This window comes from Bombina bombina, chromosome 5 (assembly GCF_027579735.1).
Source record: "Bombina bombina isolate aBomBom1 chromosome 5, aBomBom1.pri, whole genome shotgun sequence".
NCBI lineage: Eukaryota > Metazoa > Chordata > Amphibia > Anura > Bombinatoridae > Bombina > Bombina bombina.
This window is the reverse complement of record NC_069503.1, coordinates 256,648,406-256,665,945: the sequence shown is the minus strand read 5'-3', so window position 1 is coordinate 256,665,945 and position 17,540 is coordinate 256,648,406. Positions and strand designations below refer to the sequence as shown.

Below are 17,540 nucleotides of genomic sequence, written 5' to 3'. Positions count from 1 at the left end.
TGCATACATACTCATTACACAGTGGTAAGTGACAATGCATCTCCTCAAGTGCATACGTACTCATTACACAGTGGTAAGTGACAATGCATCTCTTCAAGTGCATACATACTCATTACACAACGGTAAGTGACAATGTATCTCCTCAAGTGCATACATACTCATTACACAGCAGTAAGTGACAATGCATCTCCTCAAGTGCATACGTACTCATTACACAACGGTAAGTGACAATGTATCTCCTCAAGTGCATACATACTCATTACACAGCAGTAAGTGACAATGCATCTCCTCAAGTGCATACGTACCCATTACACAACGGTAAGTGACAATGCATCTCCTCAAGTGCATACATACTCATTACACAACGGTAAGTGGCAATGCATCTCCTCAAGTACATACATACTCATTACACAGCAGTAAGTGACAATGCATCTCCTCAAGTGCATACGTACTCATTACACAGCGGTAAGTGGCAATGCATCTCCTCAAGTGCATATATACTCATTACACAGCAGTAAGTGACAATGCATCTCCTCAAGTGCATACGTACTCATTACACAGAGGTAAGTGACAATGCATCTCCTCAAGTGCATACATACTCATTACACAGCAGTATGTGACAATGCATCTCCTCAAGTGCATACGTACTCATTACACAGCAGTATGTGACAATGCATCTCCTCAAGTGCATACATACTCATTACACAACGGTAAGTGACAATGCATCTCCTCAAGTACATACATACTCATTACACAACGGTAAGTGACAATGCATCTCCTCAAGTGCATACGTACTCATTACACAACGGTAAGTGACAATGCATCTCCTCAAGTACATACGTACTCATTACACAACGGTAAGTGACAATGCATCTCCTCAAGTACATACGTACTCATTACACAACGGTAAGTGACAATGCATCTCCTCAAGTGCATACATACTCATTACACAGTGGTAAGTGACAATGCATCTCCTCAAGTGCATACATACTCATTACACAGTGGTAAGTGACAATGCATCTCCTCAAGTGCATACGTACTCATTACACAACGGTAAGTGACAATGCATCTCCTCAAGTACATACATACTCATTACACAACGGTAACTGACAATGCATCTTTGGACTCCTGTTGCATCGCTAAAATTTGTACACTAAACAATATGTTTCAAATTTTTTTGTGTGTGTGTTTTTATTTTTTATATTTTTAGCAGACATCAGTTAGCAATTATGTTTTCTAAAACAATGGCTGCTAATTTTAGTGCATCAGATGTATAAGTGTAATCTGTCTAGAGCACTGTGTGGCAGTTTTTCTACAATGTTTGTTCCAGCATTCTAGCAGTGCTCATGCACACTCCTTGTTTTTCACACTTCCCATTATGCTCTTATATTAAAGAGCTAAGTTTAATCAAACAATCGCAAGAGAGATTTTGTTTTCAATTCTATACTCCACTGAATTATGAAAGTTATATTTTTTTTATGCAAACATGCAGGTATATGTGTGGTAACATTAATAGAATGTTTGTATTTTCATTTTACAGCAACACACGAAGTCTGCAGTTTTCTGTCATTGAGTTTTGGTTTTGCTGTTTTATACACTTTTTTTGTTTGAATGCATATGTGTATATTTATTTTTTAAACAACATGTATGTGTGATATTTATTTTCCCTTCCAGCTTCTAATACGGATTCACTGAATATCCGTAAAAGTCCTCACTTAGGAAACTTCCAGACAGACAATACACTTCAAGTACCAAATCAGGTAAATCCTATATATATATACATACTACAGTTGTACCCTTCTAATAATGACTTTTAGTTTACAGAGAATCAGTTTGTGCCAGTTCATTTCCGCCACTTTGGATGTTAATCGTCTAGTTCAGGCTTGTCCAGTTTAACGCCTAGAGGGCACAATGCAACATATTTATTTAGCCAGGTTTGCTTCCAAAATGTAAAACTGTATATGCCTGAAGCAAAGTGGAATTTAATACTTTGATGCTATAATATTACTGTCACAGCAGCAAATGTTTGCTAATACAGTTTTGTGTGTCTTGATCTGTGCAATTGCAATAAGTACACAATTGGAACTAATATTGGCTTATGTGCAACCTAAAGCAATGACACAAATCTACCTAAAACATTGTTGTTTGAAGCTTGTGCATATGTAATAATATTTTTAGAAATGTTCTAACCCTCCAAGTAAAAACAACTTTCAGCCGTGCCCTGTTGAAAAGATTTAATAATCCTTTATATCCATCTTATGTAGCATTGATTTTTATTTGATTTGTTTAGGTTTGTTTCCGGTTTATTCTTTTATGCAGACTTTTCCTAAGGGTGTGTGAAGGTTTTGTGTATATGCATTTGAGTAAAATTATTCTTCCTGCTTTTGTAGGATCTCGCCTCAAGTGGACAAAGCACCAGCAGTTCATCATCTCTTTCAACGCCACCACCTGATGGACATAGCCCAGCACAACAGGCTCAGGGAGTTCAGAGGATAAATGGAGGGACTATGGCAACACTAACAAGCGGCATTCAGACTGTCACACAAGCCCTTCCTTCTGTGCCGGGTATGGGTGCAATAATTGGGGCCTTGCCAGGAAATCAGTTGGCAATAAATGGCATTGTAGGAGCCCTTAATGGAGTGATCCAAACTCCTGCCAGTTTGTCCCAGAATACTGCTCTTACTCATGGGTCTATACTGCCTAATGTCACACACCCCATCACCTCCACACTAACAAACAGGTGAGAATTTATTTTTGGGGGAATAAAACTCATGTTCCTGTTAACAATAAATTTTTGTCACACTTGCAGAGGCAGTTGTCTTTATCAGGCACTGAGGATTAGTTAAAGTACAAAACCAATGATGATGTATTCATTTTTTTCAATGATCAATTTAACCTTATTTCAGCATTTAAAAAAGCTAATTTCTCCAACATAGGTGTGTCCGGTCCACGGCGTCATCCTTACTTGTGGGATATTCTCTTCCCCAACAGGAAATGGCAAAGAGCCCAGCAAAGCTGGTCACATGATCCCTCCTAGGCTCCGCCTACCCCAGTCATTCTCTTTGCCGTTGTACAGGCAACATCTCCACGGAGATGGCTTAGAGTTTTTTAGTGTTTAACTGTAGTTTTTCATTATTCAATCAAGAGTTTGTTATTTTCAAATAGTGCTGGTACGTACTATTTACTCAGAAACAGAAAAGAGATGAAGAATTCTGTTTGTATGAGGAAAATGATTTTAGCAACCGTAACTAAAATCCATGGCTGTTCCACACAGGACTGTTGAGAGCAATTAACTTCAGTTGGGGGAACAGTTTGCAGTCTCTTGCTGCTTGAGGTATGACACATTCTAACAAGACGATGTAATGCTGGAAGCTGTCATTTTCCCTATGGGATCCGGTAAGCCATGTTTATTACGATTGTAAATAAGGGCTTCACAAGGGCTTATTTAAACTGTAGACTTTTTCTGGGCTAAATCGATTGATTATTAACACATATTTAGCCTTGAGGAATCATTTTATCTGGGTATTTTGATATAATAATATCGGCAGGCACTGTTTTAGACACCTTATTCTTTAGGGGCTTTCCCCAAGCATAGGCAGAGTCTCATTTTCGCGCCGGTGTTGCGCACTTGTTTTTGAGAGGCATGGCATGCAGTCGCATGTGAGAGGAGCTCTGATACTTAGAAAAGACTTCTGAAGGCGTCATTTGGTATCGTATTCCCCTTTGGGTTTGGTTGGGTCTCAGCAAAGCAGATACCAGGGACTGTAAAGGGGTTTAAAGCTTAAAACGGCTCCGGTTCCGTTATTTTAAGGGTTAAAGCTTCCAAAATTGGTGTGCAATATTTTCAAGGCTTTAAGACGCTGTGGTGAAAATTTGGTGAATTTTGAACAATTCCTTCATGTTTTTTCGCAATTGCAGTAATAAAGTGTGTTCAGTTTAAAATTTAAAGTGACAGTAACGGTTTTATTTTAAAACGTTTTTTGTACTTTCTGATCAAGTTTATGCCTGTTTAACATGTCTGAACTACCAGATAGACTGTGTTCTGAATGTGGGGAAGCCAGAATTCCTATTCATTTAAATAAATGTGATTTATGTGATAATGACAATGATGCCCAAGATGATTCCTCAAGTGAGGGGAGTAAGCATGGTACTGCATCATTCCCTCCTTCGTCTACACGAGTCTTGCCCACTCAGGAGGCCCCTAGTACATCTAGCGCGCCAATACTCCTTACTATGCAACAATTAACGGCTGTAATGGATAATTCTGTCAAAAACATTTTAGCCAAAATGAACCCTTGTCAGCGTAAGCGTGGCTGCTCTGTTTTAGTTACTGAAGAGCATGACGACGCTGATATTAATATCTCTGAAGGGCCCCTAACCCAATCTGAGGGGGCCAGGGAGGTTTTGTCTGAGGGAGAAATTACTGATTTAGGGAACATTTCTCAGCAGGCTGAATCTGATGTGATTACATTTAAATTTAAATTGGAACATCTCCGCATTTTGCTTAAGGAGGTATTATCCACTCTGGATGATTGTGAAAATTTAGTCATCCCAGAGAAACTATGTAAAATGGACAAGTTCCTAGAGGTGCCGGGGCTCCCAGAAGCTTTTCCTATACCCAAGCGGGTGGCGGACATTGTTAATAAAGAATGGGAAAGGCCCGGTATTCCTTTCGTCCCTCCCCCCATATTTAAAAAATTGTTTCCTATGGTCGACCCCAGAAAGGACTTATGGCAGTCAGTCCCCAAGGTCGAGGGAGCGGTTTCTACTTTAAACAAACGCACCACTATTCCAATAGAGGATAGTTGTGCTTTCAAAGATCCTATGGATAAAAAATTAGAAGGTTTGCTTAAAAAGATGTTTGTTCAGCAGGGTTACCTTCTACAACCCATTTCATGCATTGTCCCTGTCACTACTGCCGCATATTTCTGGTTTGATGAACTGCTTAAGGTGCTCGATAGTGACTCTCCTCCTTATGAGGAGATTATGGACAGAATCAATGCTCTCAAATTGGCTAATTCTTTCACTCTAGACGCCTCTTTGCAATTGGCTAAGTTAGCGGCTAAGAACTCTGGGTTTGCTATTGTGGCGCGCAGAGCGCTTTGGTTGAAATCTTGGTCGGCTGATGCGTCTTCCAAGAACAAGCTACTAAACATTCCTTTCAAGGGGAAAACGTTGTTTGGTCCTGACTTGAAAGAGATTATCTCTGATATCACTGGGGGTAAGGGCCACGCCCTACCTCAGGATCGGCCTTTCAAGGCAAAAAATAGACCTAATTTTCGTCCCTTTCGTAAAAACGGACCAGCCCAAGGTGCTACGTCCTCTAAGCAAGAGGGTAATACTTCTCAGGCCAAGCCAGCTTGGAGACCAATGCAAGGCTGGAACAAGGGAAAGCAGGCCAAGAAACCTGCCACTGCTACCAAGACAGCATGAAATATTGGCCCCCGATCCGGGACCGGATCTGGTGGGGGGCAGACTCTCTCTCTTCGCTCAGGCTTGGGCAAGAGATGTTCTGGATCCTTGGGCGCTAGAAATAGTCTCCCAGGGTTATCTTCTGGAATTCAAGGGACTTCCCCCAAGGGGGAGGTTCCACAGGTCGCAGTTGTCTTCAGACCACATAAAAAGACAGGCGTTCTTACATTGTGTAGAAGACCTGTTAAAAATGGGAGTGATTCATCCTGTTCCATTAAGAGAACAAGGGATGGGGTTCTACTCCAATCTGTTCATAGTTCCCAAAAAAGAGGGAACGTTCAGACCAATCCTAGATCTCAAGATCTTAAACAAATTTCTCAAGGTCCCATCGTTCAAGATGGAAACCATTCGAACTATCCTTCCTTCCATCCAGGAAGGTCAATTCATGACCACGGTGGATTTAAAGGATGCGTATCTACATATTCCTATCCACAAGGAACATCATCGGTTCCTAAGGTTTGCATTCCTGGACAATCATTACCAGTTCGTGGCGCTTCCTTTCGGATTAGCCACTGCTCCAAGGATTTTCACAAAGGTACTAGGGTCCCTTCTAGCGGTGCTAAGACCAAGGGGCATTGCAGTAGTACCTTACCTGGACGACATTCTGATTCAAGCGTCGTCCCTTCCTCAAGCAAAGGCTCACACGGACATTGTCCTGGCCTTTCTCAGATCTCACGGCTGGAAAGTGAACGTGGAAAAGAGTTCTCTATCCCCGTCAACAAGGGTTCCCTTCTTGGGAACAATTATAGACTCCTTAGAAATGAGGATCTTTCTAACAGAGGCCAGAAAAACAAAGCTTCTGGACTCTTGTCGGATACTTCATTCCGTTCCTCTTCCTTCCATAGCTCAGTGCATGGAAGTGATCGGTTTGATGGTGGCGGCGATGGACATTGTTCCTTTTGCGCGCATTCATCTAAGACCATTACAACTGTGCATGCTCAGTCAGTGGAATGGGGACTATACAGACTTGTCTCCGAAGATACAAGTAAATCAGAGGACCAGAGACTCACTCCGTTGGTGGCTGTCCCTGGACAATCTGTCTCAAGGGATGATGTTCCACAGACCAGAGTGGGTCATTGTCACGACCGACGCCAGTCTGATAGGCTGGGGCGCGGTCTGGGGATCCCTGAAAGCTCAGGGTCTTTGGTCTCGGGAAGAATCTCTTCTACCGATAAATATTCTGGAACTGAGAGCGATATTCAATGCTCTCCAGGCCTGGCCCCAGCTTGCGAGGACCAGGTTCATACGGTTTCAATCAGACAACATGACGACTGTTGCGTACATCAACCATCAGGGGGGAACAAGAAGTTCCCTAGCGATGGAAGAAGTAACCAAAATTATTCTTTGGGCGGAGTCTCACTCCTGCCACCTGTCTGCTATCCACATCCCAGGAGTGGAAAATTGGGAAGCGGATTTTCTGAGTCGGCAGACATTGCATCCGGGGGAGTGGGAACTCCATCCGGAAATCTTTGCCCAAGTCACTCACCTGTGGGGCATTCCAGACATGGATCTGATGGCCTCTCGTCAGAACTGCAAAGTTCCTTGCTACGGGGCCAGATCCAGGGATCCCAAGGCGGCTCTAGTGGATGCACTAGTAGCACCTTGGACCTTCAAACTAGCTTATGTGTTCCCGCCATTTCCTCTCATCCCCAGGCTGATAGCCAGGATCAAGCAGGAGAGGGCGTCGGTGATCTTGATAGCTCCTGCGTGGCCACGCAGGACTTGGTATGCAGATCTGGTGAATATGTCATCGGCTCCACCTTGGAAGCTACCTTTGAGACGAGACCTTCTGGTTCAGGGTCCGTTCGAACATCCGAATCTGGTTTCACTCCAGCTGACTGCTTGGAGATTGAACGCTTGATTTTATCGAAGCGAGGATTCTCAGATTTACCACAAAATTTGGAAAAAATATATCTGTTGGTGTGAATCTAAAGGATTCCCTTGGGACAAGGTTAAGATTCCTAGGATTCTATCCTTCCTTCAAGAAGGATTGGACAAAGGATTATCTGCTAGTTCCCTGAAGGGACAGATTTCTGCCTTGTCGGTATTACTTCACAAAAAGTTGGCAGCTGTGCCAGATGTTCAAGCCTTTGTTCAGGCTCTGGTTAGAATCAAGCCTGTTTACAAACCTTTGACTCCTCCTTGGAGTCTCAATTTAGTTCTTTCAGTTCTTCAGGGGGTTCCGTTTGAACCCTTACATTCCGTTGATATTAAGTTATTATCTTGGAAAGTTTTGTTTTTAGTTGCGATTTCTTCTGCTAGAAGAGTCTCAGAATTATCTGCTCTGCAGTGTTCTCCTCCTTATCTGGTGTTCCATGCAGATAAGGTGGTTTTACGTACTAAACCTGGTTTTCTTCCAAAAGTTGTTTCTAACAAAAACATTAACCAGGAGATTATCGTACCTTCTCTGTGTCCAAAGCCAGTTTCAAAGAAGGAACGTTTGTTGCACAATTTGGATGTTGTTCGCGCTCTAAAATTCTATTTAGATGCTACAAAGGATTTTAGACAAACATCTTCCTTGTTTGTTGTTTATTCAGGTAAAAGGAGAGGTCAAAAAGCAACTTCTACCTCTCTCTCTTTTTGGATTAAAAGCATCATCAGATTGGCTTACGAGACTGCCGGACGGCAGCCTCCCGAAAGAATCACAGCTCATTCCACTAGGGCTGTGGCTTCCACATGGGCCTTCAAGAACGAGGCTTCTGTTGATCAGATATGTAGGGCAGCGACTTGGTCTTCACTGCACACTTTTACCAAATTTTACAAGTTTGATACTTTTGCTTCTTCTGAGGCTATTTTTGGGAGAAAGGTTTTGCAAGCCGTGGTGCCTTCCATTTAGGTGACCTGATTTGCTCCCTCCCTTCATCCGTGTCCTAAAGCTTTGGTATTGGTTCCCACAAGTAAGGATGACGCCGTGGACCGGACACACCTATGTTGGAGAAAACAGAATTTATGTTTACCTGATAAATTTCTTTCTCCAACGGTGTGTCCGGTCCACGGCCCGCCCTGGTTTTTTTAATCAGGTCTGATATTTTATTTTCTTTAACTACAGTCACCACGGTACCATATGGTTTCTCCTATGCAAATATTCCTCCTTAACGTCGGTCGAATGACTGGGGTAGGCGGAGCCTAGGAGGGATCATGTGACCAGCTTTGCTGGGCTCTTTGCCATTTCCTGTTGGGGAAGAGAATATCCCACAAGTAAGGATGACGCCGTGGACCGGACACACCGTTGGAGAAAGAAATTTATCAGGTAAACATAAATTCTGTTTTTGCCTGTGGTATCCCTACCTATACTGGAAGTTTCTATACTTAAAGGGACAGTATACACCAATTTTCATATAACTACATGTAAAAGTCACTACTATAAAGAAGAATATGCAAAGATACTGATCTAAAAATCCAGTATAAAATCTTTTAAAAACTTACTTATAAACTCCCAATTTAGCACTGTTTATGATGTTGACTGAGACACCCAGTGAAAGGGGCTGAGAGCAGACACTCCCCTCTTCTTTTCATATGGAAAGACCCATTTTACAAACTGAAGCAATCTAAAGTCTGTATACATTAGTATACATCTAAAACTGTGGGGCTTGGTTAGGAGTCTAAAAATCAGCACAGTTATTAAAAAAACTATGCATTTTTACAAAACACTCCCAAATGGGCTATATAAATTGATCACCTACAAAACATTTATGCAAAGAAAAATCTAGTGTATACTGTCCCTTTAAGTATAGGTTAAAGGGACAGTCTAGTATAAATTAAACTTTCATTATTCAGATAGGACTTTTAATTTTAATCAACTTTCCTATTTACTTTTATCATCAAATTTACTTTTTTCTTTTGGTATTCTTGGTTTAAACTAAACATAGGTAGGCTCATATGCTAATTTCTAAGCCTCTGAGGGCTGCCTCTTATCACATGCTTTTTAAATCTCTTTTCAACACAAAGAGACAGAAAGTACACGTGGGCCATATAAATAACACTGTGTTCAGGCACGGGGTTATTTAAGATTTAGCACAAAACAATGCTAAATTCAAGACAATAGATAATAAAAAGTCAGTCATGTGGTCAGGGGGCTGGAAGAAGGTTTCTAGATACAAGGTAATCACAGAGGTAAAAAGTATATTAATATAACTGTATTGGTTATGCAAAACTGGGGAATGGGTAATAAAGGAATTTTCTATCTTTTAAAACAATAACAATTCTATGGTAGACTGTCCCTTTAAAGAAAGCCTGTGTAAACAGAGCCATCAAAAGAAATTACACGCCCAGTAGGAGGTAGAAGAGATCAGCAATAAAATGTTACATTTCAGTTGTTCTAAGTATTGGGCTTTTGTTTAGAGATAATATAAAGAAGCATTTGTGTGTACAGATAGTGATAAACTAAGGAAATCTGATTACCCTGCAAGCTCAACCCATTTTGATGAGTTGTTGTGGTTTCAAATAACAAAACCAGCTACTTTAAATAAAAAAAATAAACCTTAACAAGTGATTTCCAATACATTTTATACTCTGCAGCTGGTATAACAAGTCTCTCAAAGACAAATAGATACAAAAAAATCCAATGTCACAAAGGTGCACTCCAAGAGTGAAAATCAGAGGGGTGTCCCACAGAAATGGAAACAAGCAGTCCAGGCAGCTCTCCAAACACACCAGCAAGCACAAATCTAAAGTCCTAAAAGACATAAGAGGCACTTCATGGTGTAGAATTCCCACAACAGCGGTAAGTATATTAAGGGTTCACTCACATTTAGAGATGGCACAATTAGTGCAGTAACCGCAAGACAAGACGTCCGAGTCGCTCAACAGACTCCCTTCTGTCAGAATAGGATCCCCAGCAGATTCTGCCGTATAGTGCTCCAGAAATGGGCCGGCTCCTAAGCATGCGCTCCTGCTTTTAAACAATAGATACCAAAAGAACAACGAAAAATGAATAGAAGTAAATTAGAAAGATGTTTAAAGTTGCATACTCTATGTGAATAGTGAAAGAAAAAGTTTGAGTTTCATATTCCTTTATGGGAGACAATTTTACAGTACACAGTCTCTTTCACGAGATATCGCCATGTGGGTAAAACACGTATGTCACATCTTTTAGAAACCATGTAATTGAACAATTTATCTATAAAGTTTTGACAGTGAAGATTTTTTTTTAATGCTAAAGAGGTTTTGTGAATTGTTTTCATCTTAAACAACTATTTAAAATTATACTTATCAAAAATGTTTAATTTAGTTTCTCTTAAAAAATATTTATATTAAAGCTTTATTTTTAAAAAAATATAGGTATAAACAATTGTGTAGCTCTTGAAGAAGTGAATTACACTTAAAATTATCAATTTTACCTGCTGGAGTGTATTAAATTCTTTACAAATAGTTAATTGACCTTTCTCTTGTTAAGTGTATCTAGTCCACGGATCATCCATTACTTGTGGGATATTCTCCTACCCAACAGGAAGTTGCAAGAGGATCACCCACAGCAGAGCTGCTATATAGCTCCTCCCCTCACTGCCATATCCAGTCATTCTCTTGCAACTCTCAACTAAGATGGAGGTCGTAAGAGGACTGTGGTGTTTTATACTTAGTTTATTTCTTCAATCAAAAGTTTGTTATTTTTAAATGGTACCGGAGTGTACTGTTTATCTCAGGCAGTATTTAGAAGAAGAATCTGCCTGCGTTTTCTTTGATCTTAGCAGAAGTAACTAAGATCCTTTGCTGTTCTCACATATTCTGAGGAGTGAGGTAACTTCAGAGGGGGAATAGCGTGCAGGTTTTCCTGCAATAAGGTATGTGCAGTTAAAATATTTTTCTAGGGATGGAATTTGCTAGAAAATGCTGCTGATACCGAAGTAATGTAAGTAAAGCCTTAAATGCAGTGATAGCGACTGGTATCAGGCTTATTAATAGAGATACATACTCTTATAAAAGTGTATTTTAAAACGTTTGCTGGCATGTTTAATCGTTTATTACATATGTTTGGTGATAAAACTTATTGGGGCCTAGTTTTTTCCACATGGCTGGCTTGAATTTTGCCTAGAAACAGTTCCCTGAGGCTTCCCACTGTTGTAATATGAGTGGGAGGGGCCTATTTTGGCGTTTTTTTTTGCACAGCAAAAATTACAGACACAGACATCCAGCTTCTTCCTGCATGATCCAGGACTTCTCTGAAGGGCTCAAAAGGCTTCAAAAGTCGTATTGAGGGAGGTAAAAAGCCACAGTAGAGCTGTTTTTGTCATTTGTTATTCCGTTTTTGGTATTAAGGGGTTAATCATCCATTTGCAAGTGGGTGCAATGCTCTGCTAACTTATTACATACACTGTAAAAATTTCGTTAGTGTAACTGCATTTTTTCACTGTTATTTCAAAATTTGGGAAAATTTGTGTTTCTTAAAGGCGTAGTAACGTTTTTTTATATTGCTTGTAAACTTGTTTTAAAGTGTTTTCCAAGCTTGCTAGTCTCATTGCTAGTCTGTTTAAACATGTCTGACACAGAGGAACCTACTTGTTCATTATGTTTGAAAGCCATGGTGGAGCCCCATAGGAGAATGTGTACTAAATGTATTGATTTCACCTTAAACAGTAAAGATCAGTCTTTATCTATAAAAGAATTATCACCAGAGGGTTCTGTCGAGGGGGAAGTTATGCCGACTAACTCTCCCCACGTGTCAGACCCTTCGCCTCCCGCTCAGGGGACGCACGTTAATATGGCGCCAATTACATCAGGGACGCCCATAGCGATTACCTTGCAGGACATGGCTGCAATCATGAATAATACCCTGTCAGAGGTATTATCTAGATTTCCTGAATTAAGAGGCAAGCGCGATAGCTCTGGGGTTAGGAGAGATACAGAGTGCGCAAATGCTGTTAGAGCCATGTCTGATACTGCGTCACAATATGCAGAACATGATGACGGAGAGCTTCAGTCTGTGGGTGACATCTCTGACTCGGGGAAACCTGATTCAGAGATTTCTAATTTTAAATTTAAGCTTGAGAACCTCCGTGTATTGCTTGGGGAGGTATTAGCTGCTCTGAATGACTGTAACACAGTTGCAATTCCAGAGAAATTGTGTAGGCTGGATAGATACTATGCGGTGCCGGTGTGTACTGATGTTTTTCCTATACCTAAAAGGCTTACAGAAATTATTAGCAAGGAGTGGGATAGACCCGGTGTGCCCTTTTCCCCACCTCCTATATTTAGAAAAATGTTTCCAATAGACGCCACTACACGGGAATTATGGCAGACGGTCCCTAAGGTGGAGGGAGCAGTTTCTACTTTAGCAAAGCGTACCACTATCCCGGTTGAGGACAGTTGTGCTTTTTCAGATCCAATGGATAAAAAATTGGAGGGTTACCTTAAGAAAATGTTTATTCAACAAGGTTTTATTTTACAGCCCCTTGCATGCATTTGCGCCTGTCACTGCTGCGGCGGCATTCTGGTTTGAGGCCCTGGAAGAGACCATCCAGACAGCTCCATTGAATGAAATTATTGACAAGCTTAGAACGCTTAAGCTAGCTAACTCATTTGTTTCTGATGCCATTGTTCATTTGACTAAACTAACGGCTAAGAATTCCGGATTCGCCATCCAGGCGCGTAGGGCGCTATGGCTTAAATCCTGGTCAGCTGACGTGACTTCAAAGTCTAAATTACTCAACATTCCTTTCAAGGGGCAGACCTTATTCGGGCCTGCCTTGAAGGAAATTATTGCTGACATTACTGGAGGCAAGGGTCATACCCTTCCTCAGGACAGGGCCAAATCAAAGGCCAAACAGTCTAATTTTCGTGCCTTTCGAAATTTCAAGGCAGGAGCAGCATCAACTTCCTCCGCTTCAAAACAAGAGGGAACTGGGAGAACTTCCGGGTGGCGGCCATGACAGGTCGCTTAATCATCAGCTCCCTCATCTCTACAAAGGAATCTGTGTGAAATCTCCTTCCCAATATACCATCCCACATATATTTTGAGTTGAGGACATACAGTAAAGTAAGCTTTCTCAGGATATGTAAATATCTTTGGAGCAGTAACAGCATTTACCGAACCGGAGTTAATTAGAGGTTGCGGCCTACCACCGTACTAACCCCCCGGCAGGGCATGGATATGCCTCTGTCGTTATGAAGCAGTGAACACCGCAAGACACTGCATATTTCTTCTCTCGCAAGACACAATATATGCCTAGAACTGTATCGCTTGTTGTATCTTTATTTGTTGTAAATTACAACCCACTTACTATGGAGATCCCGCTGAGTCTTATGGAGGAGCTGTGCAACTTACTTAAGAACCATCATGCTACATTGGAAGCCGAGCTCACTATGGCATTCGCTTATAATGACAATAAATTGGTCCACAAGGACTCCCGACCCATGACCCACACAGCAGAGGGGGGGGGGGGTGGGCGCTTTGGGGCCCCGGCGCTTACACCCTACCCTTGGTACTCCAGTTACAGATGGGGAGCCGGGGACTGTGAGAGCAGCAGCATACCCTAATACAGAGACGGACTTAAGAGCAACGCTTACTTTGCAGACCCCTAAAAGTCTATCCAACGCTAGCAAAGCAAAGCTGCAAAAGTTCCGGTCTGAAGTGCCGCAGGAGTTGAAGATAACAGAGGAATTTCGCCAATCACTCTCAGGGCACAAGCTAAACCGCGCTGATGTGAACCCTGTCCGGCATTCAGTACACTCTATCCAAGAGGTAATGGGTCAGGGTGAGCTCCCCCGCGATGCAACTTCGCATAGACCTGCAATATTATGGCCATACTCGCAATCTCACCTCTCCTGGGACCCGGGACCTCCGTTCTGCGGGTGTACTGGGGGGGGGGGGGCAATTTTAAGACCTCCTGTTCCTGGAAGGTAGCTGCTGATGACCTAGCGTAACGAAGACATTGCTTTTCTATCAGCAATAAGGTGACTTTCAAATATATCGCTACTTCAAATCCTATTTACTGCTCCTGTCCCACGCATACAAGAGCCTCTGAAACTTTACCTATGAACACTATGTTCACACTCAGTATCGCACATGCTGTATCTCTCCTGGGTACTTACATTTCATTAACCTGTTGCATCTTTATATAGTTGTTTGTGTATCAGGTGGACTGATTTGCTAATCATCATAGCATATGAATCTATTGCAGTTTGAATTATCTATGTTCTGATATGACATATATTGAGAGCTGTACTGTGAAGATTTAGCTTTTATACTTACTGCTCCTGTTCCACACACATAAGAGCCTCTGAAACTCTACCTATGTACACTATGTTTACACTCAGTATCGCACATGCTGTATTTCTCCTGGGTATTTATAATTCATCAACCTGTTGCATCTTTATATAGTTATTGGTGTATTTGATGGACTGATCTGCTAATTACCATTGCGTATGAATCTATTGCAGTTTTAAATTCTCTGTTTTGCCATTGCATCTACTGAGACTTGTACTCTGAAGCTCTCGCTTTCTGTATAGTCTACCATAACTGTTACCTCATAATAACTTGACATTTCAGTGGGGGCTGGTCCTTCAACTATTACACTCCTTTGAGAAGCATGAGGTTTTGTACTACCTATAACAGGTTTGAGTAATATGCATATTTTAACTTTTATAGTTATGATTATTAATGTTAAGGAAGATGGTTCAGTCTACTATATGTTGTCAGATATAATGAGGGGAGTACACTAAGGTACTTGTATCTTTCTTATAGTGACCAGGGTTAGCAGGTTAGTTTCACGGTAATAGCCTGTACATTAACTAATATGCTATATGGACTGGTAGTTACCCAGCCCTTGAGAAATTTTAAGTAATTTTAAAATCCCATCTAACATGTGAAGCCTATATGCTTGGAATTTAGATGCTCCTTATTATTCAATGTCAAATTTGGGATCTCCAGGACCATAATTATACCCCCTATACATAACAAGCATCTTTTTATTAACCAACTAGTTTGTTTATACAATAAGGGTTAGCACCAAGTTTATTGTGTCCTTTTTTCAGTTAACAGTTATCGCATTCTATTATATTCTTACAACAACAAAAAAAGAGAGGTTCTCATTAGAAGACCCAAAAGTGGTCTTTTATACTTAAAATGGCCCCCTATATATGATCATACACTGCTGGCCGAGGTCCAAGAGAGGCCTCTGTTACCATCCAGGGAGCCTACAGTTTACTAGGCACTGTACATTCACAATACTAACTATTGTCTCAAGTATGTACTGTGTTTCTTTTTATACCAATGTCATAATCTACCTGTTATTTCTTATTGTGACGTTTTGTTTATTACATTATATGTATGCCTCAGTCTGAACCTCAATTAAAAAAAAAAACAAAAAAAAAAACAAGAGGGAACTGTTGCTCATTCCAGACAGGCCTGGAAACCTAACCAGTCCTGGAACAAGGGCAAGCAGGCCAGAAAGCCTGCTGCTGCCCCCAAGACAGCATGAAGGAACGGCCCCCTATCCGGAAACGGATCTAGTGGGGGGCAGACTTTCTCTCTTCGCCCAGGCGTGGGCAAGAGATGTTCAGGATCCCTGGGCGTTGGAGATCATATCTCAGGGATATCTTCTGGACTTCAAAGCTTCTCCACAAGGGAGATTTTATCTTTCAAGGTTATCAGCAAACCAGATAAAGAAAGAGGCATTCCTAAGCTGTGTGCAAGACCTCCTAGTAATGGGAGTGATCCATCCAGTTCCGCGGACGGGACAGGGATTTTATTCAAATCTGTTTGTGGTTCCCAAGAAAGAGGGAACCTTCAGACCAATCTTGGATCTAAAGATCTTAAACAAATTCCTCAGAGTTCCATCATTCAAAATGGAAACTATTCGGACCATCCTACCCATGATCCAAGAGGGTCACTACATGACCACAGTGGACTTAAAGGATGCCTACCTTCACATACCGATTCACAAAGATCATCATCAGTTCCTAAGGTTTGCCTTTCTAGACAGGCATTACCAATTTGTAGCTCTTCCCTTCAGGTTGGCCACTGCCCCGAGAATTTTTACAAAGGTTCTGGGCTCACTTCTGGCGGTTCTAAGACCGCGAGGCATAGCGGTGGCTCCGTATCTAGACGACATCCTGATACAGGCGTCAAGCTTTCAAATTGCCAAGTCTCATACAGAGATAGTTCTGGCATTTCTGAGGTCGCATGGGTGGAAAGTGAACGTGGAAAAGAGTTCTCTATCACCACTCACAAGAGTCTCCTTCCTAGGGACTCTTATAGATTCTGTAGAGATGAAAATTTACCTGACGGAGTCCAGGTTATCAAAACTTCTAAATGCTTGCCGTGTCCTTCATTCCATTCCACGCCCGTCAGTGGCTCAGTGCATGGAAGTAATCGGCTTAATGGTAGCGGCAATGGACATAGTGCTATTTGCGCGCCTGCATCTCAGACCGCTGCAATTATGCATGCTAAGTCAGTGGAATGGGGATTACTCAGATTTGTCCCCTCTACTAAATCTGGATCAAGAGACCAGAGATTCTCTTCTCTGGTGGCTTTCTCGGGTCCATCTGTCCAAGGGTATGACCTTTCGCAGGCCAGATTAGACGATTGTATCAGAAGCCAGCCTTCTAGGTTGGGGTGCAGTCTGGAACTTCCTGAAGGCTCAGGGATCGTGGACTCAGGAGGAGAAACTCCTCCCAATAAATATTCTGGAGTTAAGAGCAATATTCAATGCTCTTCTAGCTTGGCCTCAGTTAGCAACACTGAGGTTCATCAGATTTCAGTCGGACAACATCACGACTGTGGCTTACATCAACCATCAAGGGGGAACCAGGAGTTCCCTAGCGATGTTAGAAGTCTCAAAGATAATTCACTGGGCAGAGTCTCACTCTTGCCACCTGTCAGCGATCCACATCCCAGGCGTAGAGAACTGGGAGGCGGATTTTCTAAGTCATCAGACTTTTCATCCGGGGGAGTGGGAACTCCATCCGGAGGTGTTTGCTCAACTGGTCCATCGTTGGGGCAAACCAGAACTGGATCTCATGGTGTCTTGCCAGAATGCCAAGCTTCCTTGTTACGGATCCAGGTCCAGGGACCCGGGAGCAACACTGATAGATGCTCTAGCAGCTCCTTGGTTCTTCAACCTGGCCTATGT

The 17,540-nt window shown here is 41.8% G+C and overlaps 1 protein-coding gene across 1 annotated transcript in view; it reads left to right on the top strand.

Annotated features, from left to right (window-relative positions):
- The window catches only part of MLLT10 (MLLT10 histone lysine methyltransferase DOT1L cofactor), a gene marked incomplete in the record, with an annotated part of 665,806 nt that overhangs the window by 605,354 nt on the left and 42,912 nt on the right, over positions 1 to 17,540 (top strand). Inside the window, 2 exon segments of the mRNA XM_053713959.1 lie at positions 1,675 to 1,760; positions 2,391 to 2,740. Of these exon segments, the coding sequence (XP_053569934.1) occupies positions 1,675 to 1,760; positions 2,391 to 2,740 (436 nt within the window).